Genomic DNA, 7762 nt, shown 5'->3' with positions numbered 1-7762 from the left:
AGAAGTTTTTAAAAATAAGAATGTAAATTACTGAAGTCACTCAAGTCTGATCTGTTCCAGTGTTTAGAAGGTGGAGTGGAGGGTCAAATGGGACGGGGATGCTAGGAGGAATAAGATACTGTGGTGACTAGCAAATGTTCACATTCACAATTTACCTGAGTATCCTTGCAAACAAGAGTTCAACCTACTTGTTTATGTGAGTTTTAACAACCATTCAATTTTGTACTTTCTGGTATAAACTGTTATAAGAGCAAATCATATCACATGAAACAGCACAGATGAAGATTGTGTTTATTGTTGTAATACGTGCAATGTTTAATTTCATCTTAGCTTTGTTCTCATGCTCACTGACTTATAACTCCTTTCTCAGGTGGTCTTCTTTTCCTGGGACGTTGTCATATTTCAGGCTGCACACACAGGTCCTTGTACACAGTTTCCACGGTGTGGCAGACTTGTTTGAGCTCAGTTTCTAAATTATTGATCTTCTCTATCTTCTCTGAGAACTCCTGTAGCTTCTCCTGAATGAGCTTGTTATGGTGATCATAAATCTGATACATCCTTTCTTCCAACTTCTCAACCAAATCTGACACCTTGAAGGCAAAAGTTAAATATTCTTCAGGAATTAACAGTAATAGAAATGAAGTGTTTATTCTAAACAGGCCTTTTCTGTGTGTTTCTGCAATACTTTCCTCTTAGAAAGAGTAAAAAGATGTTCTTTCATCTTAAGATAATGGGGTAGAACAAATACAAGCTATTTTTTATCTAAATTTTCAAAAAAGATCAGCCCTGAAACAAAGAATGAGCATTCCAGACTTCTCTGGGTTTTACTCAAGCTCACAGTGATGTTTAGCCTAGAGGGTGGGGGCTACTGCTGCTAAAGCTCAAATAGTAGGAATAAGAAAGCTGGGACTGAATGTCACCACCAGTTAATCTTTGGAGAGATAATGATTCTGGTTTTGGCCTATGGGAAAGAACACCCTCTACCTTAAAGAAAACTCTGCAGCAACGGGCCCTGCCCAACAAACTGTTGTGCTTTTACTGTCGTCCAAGCAGTTTCTCAAAAGTCTGACACTTCTGGCTAGTTATTACTCAAGGCTTTCTACCTTCATCTTGAGGCTGTCTCTGAAGTTGCTCATGAGCGTGTGGTCCTTCTGCCTGCTTTCATTGATGCTGTCAATCAGCTGCTGGGCCCTTTTTTGTAAAGTTTCGATGCTGGCATCCAGAGCTGCAAAGAAACTTGATGTCTTCCCATCCAAGGTTTCAGTGTGGCTGTCTGCATTGGAGACTGACAGTGAAGGGCTAGAAAATCTATGCCTGGATGACAGAAGGGGAAGAGCAGAATGCCTGTTTAAGGGGGGTTGGATGGGGGCGTATCTCAAGAGAGGGAAGCCAGCATGGTGTGGTGGGAAGAGCAGGCAGCCAGAATTCAGGAGACCTAGGTTTAAGTCTTCCCTGCCACTGTGTGACCTTGAGTGATCCATTTCCCCTTTCAAGGCCTTGATTTCCTCATCTTATAGCTGAAGGAACTGGTCTAGATTCTGAAGACCCTTCTAATTCTGTCCTTATGTGACAGTGACATTGGGCACAAATCTGGGGATGGGGAAGGAATTAAAGACAACCCTTCAGGTTCTAGGGCTTTTGCCCCCATCCCCACCCTTCTCTGCTCTTTTTTTTCTGTCTTAGACCCTGAAATGAAAGAATACGAGGTCTGTTGTTTTCCCCTTGAGTAACCAATATAAATCCTGCTCAACTGCTCATACCCAAAAGCCACTCCTATATAAGGAAAGATATCTCATGATGGAATCTTTCCTTTGACTCAAAGCAAATGGAAGAAGATTGGATTAATTCGGTCATTTCAAATTTGTCCATAAAACAAAAGACCAAATTAGATGTTCCCAGAAATCATGTTTATTTTACTAGCATCTCCCATGGGGATCTATTCTTTTATATTTAATTTTTCTTAATACTAAGGCAGCTGCATATTAATCAGGATGCTAATTAATCACAAGCCTCTCTGTGCCTGCATTCGCCAATTAAGCTTAATAAAGAAAATGAATCCTCTCCTCCATTTCCTTAGTGGGTTCTGTTGAGGTGCATGGATAGAGTCCAGGGAAGGAAGCCCACATGCAAAGGGCTTTATGTTGACATCCTTGTGTGTGTAAGGCTGTGAGCTGAGGCTCAATCAATCGCTGCTGCATTAATGTATTCTAGTCTGTCCTCAGGATCTCCTTCAATCCCTAATGCTGTTGGAAGGATTAGGACATCCAGTTCCACAGCCTTGCCTGTGCTGGCATTCCGCCTGCAGAAACAGTGGCGGGAACAGGCCTCAGTAAACCAAGCCATCTGTTAAGGTAAAGTTGTGATTGGCTGCAGTGGAAGCCAGAGAAGCCTGCTGTGATTAGCTTTGTCGCTTTTCACAGAAATACAAGTAAACAATACACATGCCACTTACGAACACCGCGGGCAGCAACCCTCAAGAGACGTGGCCAGTTAATCAAACATTCGAGGAGGAACAAGACAAAATCTTCAGCTCCAGGCACAATGATATTCCTCTGAAACACTTCCAGGAGGGGGAGGAGGGGGATGGAAGGCCTAGGCCTGAGTACATAGCTTTCCCCATAAAATAAACTAACTACTTAATCATTCTGCTAAGCATTTGATATCCATTGTTCTTATATGACTTGTTGGGGTTGTGAAAGAATGTCTGAGAAAAAAATTTACTGCCTTTTAATGGAGATCTGGGCTTAAACTCAGATTCATAGCATTTCAGAGCTAGAGGGAACATTAAAGTTCATCCAGAGACACAGAGTGGCAGAGTAGAAAGAGTGCTGGCCTGGGATCATAAAACCTGAGATCAGGTCCCAGCTCCATCACTAACTCCTGTGACCTTCCACAAGTCACTTTGTCATAGGATCACAGCTCTAGAGCTATAAGGGACCTCAGAAGTTGTCTGGTTCAACCTCCTACATTTTACAGATGAGGAAACTGAGGTCCATGGAAGGTAAGTGACCTGGCTAAAGTCTGTGGGAGAGCTGAGATTTGAACTCAAGTCCTACAACTCCAAATTCAATGCAGTTTGCCCTGGACCATGCTAAATTTGAACCCAGGTCCTTATAAGAATACAGAATGTCAAAAATGGAAGGAACCTCTCAGAATTCTTTCTATCAGTAAGCCCAAAGACAATCCAACTTGCTCTCTTCCTCCTATTCAGTACTGAATTTAATAATGTTTAAAATAAGGGAGCTGGGCCTGGGTACAAAACCTGATTCTTTCATGTGCCTCTTTCTGTTTCCTCCTGCTGCAACCACTTGAATTCAAGCCATCAGCATTCATTAACTGGCCTTCTTGCCTCTAGGCTCTCCCTTCTTCACACTACAGTCTAAATAGTTTTCCTAATGAATTATTATGGTCATGTTACTCTCCTATTAACATTTTGCATTTCCCATTACCTACCAAATAAAGTATAAAATCCAGATCCTGATATTCAAGGCCCTCCACAATCTGGCTCCAAGCCACCTTTCCAGGTGTATCTCAAATGACTTCTCTTCAGGAACTCTACATTCCAGCCAAACCAACTAGTCTTCATTCCTTGTTCACATACAGCCCTTTCCTATCTCATACCTTGGGTTGTACCCCATTTCTGTTTGTTGAAATCCCTCCCTTCCTTCAAGGCCCAACTCAGCTGTTATCTCCTTATGAATCCTTCCCCCACAACTCCCACTCAAGCTAAAAATGATCTTTTTTTCATAGAGATTTCCCTGATGGCCTCCTTTGCACTTACCTCATTCTCCCTGATATTTTAATGTGACTTTGTTCTCTTTAGATTGTAAGCTCCTTGAGAATAGGGCCATATTCTTTCTTTGTATCATCACTTAACTTAGGATCATAGAACAAGGGCAGGAACTCAGAGGCCATCTGGTCTAACCTATTGATTTTACAGATGAGGGAACCCAGGTCCTAGAACACTGCCCGACACTTGGTGGGTGCTTATTACATGAATCGTGGAAACTGAAGCCTAGAGAGTTAAGGGGATAATAGGATTATAGATTTCAAGCTGGAAGGGAACTTAGACTTCACCTAGTTCAGTACCTGAATTTTACAGATGAGAAAATGGAGTCTCAAAGAGGTTGCCTAACATCACACAGACAGTAAAGAGAACATGAGGATTTAAATCCAGGTCTTTCTGACTTCTACCTCTGAGTTCATTCTACCACTCCACTCACTACACTCTTTTTTCCTTAAGAGTATTTTCACAATTTTTCAGTTACTTTAACAACAATTCATCATTTTGTAGTATAATATAGCCTGATTCTTACACAGTTCTTGTCCCTTCTTTGGCCTGCTACAGACATTTCTTGGGAACGATATATACCACCGTTCCATTGAGCGTGATTTGGCACCAGGTTTTGCCCAAGGGGGCTCCTTATAGAGCTCAGACCTGAGAAGGACCTGCATTACCAGTTAGTCCTGAAGTGCAGAATTAGAGAAGTCTTCAGGAATTCTTACCTTCCCTGTACCTCACGGGGTGAGCTGCTTCTTTCCAAATCAGAGAAGATAGAAGGCCCTGCTTGATCCTGATTCTGATCCTGTTCCTTATTTCTGAGGTCCTGTTCAGACATGACAGTCTATAAAAAATGGGAGACATTCAGAGAAGGTACCTGAGGATACCTGGCTGGATATTATATTTCTATCCATAAGTAGTATTTAATTTATGCTTTCCTGGCATTAAGGGATACAGAGGGTGCCCCTACTTTCCTCCCCTCCAATCAGACCATTCCAAGGAATAGGGAAAAGGTGTTTAATTACTGCATATATTGGGGTTTTCTGTCAGTTGCTTGTTTTGCATGGAAGAGAAGCAGGGCTAGGTTCAGTGTGATGAGGTGGAGATGGGAGGTCAGCTTCTTTCTGGGCACTAGTCAGGAACAGATCATCCTAAATTTAAGTTGGAGTCTGGAGACATTTGCTTATCACCAGGATGCTGACGTGTGGGGCTGGACCGAGGTTGGCTTTGTAGAGATGGGGTTGCTGTTTTCCCAGGTTCTAGGATAGGAGGCTGTGGTTATTTTTTTTCTGGGCATTACAACGTATACGGGCTTTAGGGCAAAGTTGGAGCTGTTGGCTTCTCAGGATGGGGCGAGGGCATTTTTACTGAGCACTTAGACCGGGCCTGGGATTGTTGGCTTTTAAAAAGAAGAGATTTTGAGGTCCTCTGGCTCTGGTACGGGAGCTTTTAGCTTCGGAGGTGAGTCTTATGGGTCACCAGAGCTAAGGTTCTTAGCTTTTTGTGGGGATAATGGTTTCTGGCTCCGGGAGGAGGCTGAGGGCGTTTCTGAGAGATGAGAATTCGGTGGGGCTCTCAGCTATTGGGGGACATGAGGACTTCTGGACTGTTGGTTCTGGGGCTGACACTTGTTAGCTTTCGAGGTGTGTGTGTGTGTGAGGGTTTCTGGTCTCTTATTTCTAGAATGGGGTGACCAGACTTCTGGGGGGCTAAGGGCCCTCTGGGTCTGAGGTGGCCAACTTTTGGGGGGATGGAGTTTCTGGGCCTGAGGTACTAGCTAAGGGAGACGAGGGTTACTGGCTTGGGGTGGGGGGTGGGAGGGAGGGGATGAGACATGGCCGTCATCTTTTGGGAAGGGAATTGAGGCTTCCCTGTCCTCTGGCTCTGTCCCCACCGCTTTTAGAAGGATAGGAGCTCCCGCTCCCCTGGGGCCTGGCTGGGATTGTCATATTCGGGGCCAAAGGGGTTTCAGCACCCGGCTTTGGGGGGCGGGGCGCTAGAGAGAGTCGGAGGTCTCCAGCTCGGGGGCAAGATTCTGCTTCTTGGGGGATGAAGGTTTCTGACTCTGGGAACGAAGCAACTATCTGGGGAGGGAAAGGGTTTCTGGGCCCCGAGCTCTAGGTCGCTTATTAAGGGGGGAGGATTCGGGGGTCCCTCCCCGGCCCGAGGCGACCGCCGGCTTTCCGAGGGATGGGAGCTTCGTGCCCTTCACTGTGTTTGGGGGAACTGAGGGATTCTGGGACTGAGGCCGTCAGCTTTGGGAGGAGACGAGGGTTTCAAGTCCCCCTCCCCCCACCCCACCCCCAAGCTTTGGAGTACGAGAGTTTCAGGTCTCCCCCTCCCCCGGGGCCGAGGTTGTCAGCCTTCGGAGGGATGAGGTTTTTGGGTCCCCTGGCCTGCTGCTTCCTGTCACACCTCCGGCCTCCCTCAGTCAGTTAGTCAGTTTGTCCGTCTGTCGGTCAGTCGGCCCATCCGTCTTTCCGCTGGGCCGGGCTCCTACCCCTGGAGTCTCCTTGGATAATGGGACACCCCGTGGAGTGGGGAGCGGAGGTCCCGTCCTGGGTCCCGGTAACAAAGCAGCAGGGTCGGACGCTAGACTGAGGGCTGAGCGCGTACCGCTCTCGAGGACGCCTTCTCTAGCCTTCCCGCCACAGCCAAGTGCGCATGCGCCTCCGCTTCCTCCGCGCCGCCGCGTGCGCGCCAAGGCTTATCCCACTCCCTTCTTCCACTTGGTGTGGCGCGCGGCAAGGCTCCCCCGCCCCCAACCTTACTGTGGCGCGCGCCGCGTGCGCGCCAAGGCTCCCCCGCCCCTCCCTTACCGTGGCGCGCGCCTCCGCCTCACCTCGCTGCCGCGCGCTCGCCCAGGCTGCCCCGCCCCCGCTCCCCCCTCCCCCCAGCCCTCCAGGGTTAGTGCCCGTGAGGGCGGGGCTTCCTTCCCCAACTGCGTTGCCACCCACCGCTTTTCCCTTGAAAAATGCTTTTCAAAACTGTTTTCCTCCCTTTATCCCGGCTCTTTCCTCTGGCCCCACAAGGGGGCGTCCTTTTAGTCCTTTGCTGACCCAGTGACCTTGATCAAATCACCCTTCTGGGCCTCAGTTTCCTCTTCAGTAAAATGGGGGTGGGGCTGGATTAGGCGATCTCTCCCGCCATGTATAAATCCGGGGAGCCTTGATCAATAGGCTAAAATGGAGGACAAGACTGTTTCTGGTTTTGTCTTTGCATCTCCATCACCCTGCAGCGCAAAGAACAGAGCTGGAGCGGAATAAACGTTTGTTGAATTGGAGGGAATTAAATGTAAGGCCCTTTTATTTTTATCAAAAGTCAAATGAAAAAACATTTGCAACGTGCTGAGCTCAGGCGGAACACGTAGTAGGCGTTATATGATGGGCCACTAGGTGGCGCCATAGTGCACAGAGCGCCGGAGTCGGCAAGACCAGTTCAAATTCAACTTCCTTTGCCTTACTAGTTGTGTGACCCTGGGCAAGTGTCCTCAACTGTAAAATGAGGATGCTACTAGCTGTGAATAGCATATTAATATTAATTATATATTAAGTTTTCTATAAAAGACATAATAATATATTTATATATAAAATATACGAATATCAATAGCATATAACTAGCTATTATCATTGTATCCTTTTCAATGATGACTAACCATCTACTATATACAGTACCCCCCACACGCACAGGCCTGAAAGATCCTAAGAGCTAGGCCCTGCTTTCTGGGAATATACTTTACCACTTTAAACACACACACATGCTCATCCCAAATAGAAGGTAGGGTTCTGGAGAGCAGAGACTCTCTCACTACTAAAATTCTGTCTCCAGAGTCTAGCATCGTCCCTGGCACATAGTCCTTAGGGAATGTTTGATGATTTGATTGTTAGGAACCTCCTGCTGTGTTATGGTTCCAGGGCTGGAGTGGCCCTGCCTGGGAAGTCAAATTTCACTCAGACTCAAGGGGCGTAAACAGGTGTTAAA

General features: G+C 46.6%; 1 protein-coding gene across 1 annotated transcript; it reads right to left on the bottom strand.

Moving 5' to 3' along the window:
• Window positions 1-312: 312 nt before the first annotated feature.
• On the bottom strand, window positions 313-4619 carry SYCE2 (synaptonemal complex central element protein 2). Its single transcript, XM_036740597.1, has 3 exons — window positions 4507-4619; window positions 1104-1314; window positions 313-590 (listed from the first exon to the last, which is right to left on the bottom strand). The coding sequence occupies exons 1-3, from the start codon at window positions 4617-4619 to the stop codon at window positions 396-398; spliced, it is 519 nt and encodes a 172-aa protein (XP_036596492.1). The 3' UTR covers window positions 313-395.
• Between the last annotated feature and the right edge of the window lie 3143 nt (window positions 4620-7762).

The sequence above is a fragment of the Trichosurus vulpecula genome, chromosome 1 (genome assembly GCF_011100635.1).
Source record: "Trichosurus vulpecula isolate mTriVul1 chromosome 1, mTriVul1.pri, whole genome shotgun sequence".
Classification (NCBI taxonomy): Eukaryota; Metazoa; Chordata; class Mammalia; order Diprotodontia; family Phalangeridae; genus Trichosurus; species Trichosurus vulpecula.
The sequence above is the reverse complement of the archived record's forward strand: the minus strand, read 5'-3'. Positions and strand labels throughout refer to the sequence as shown.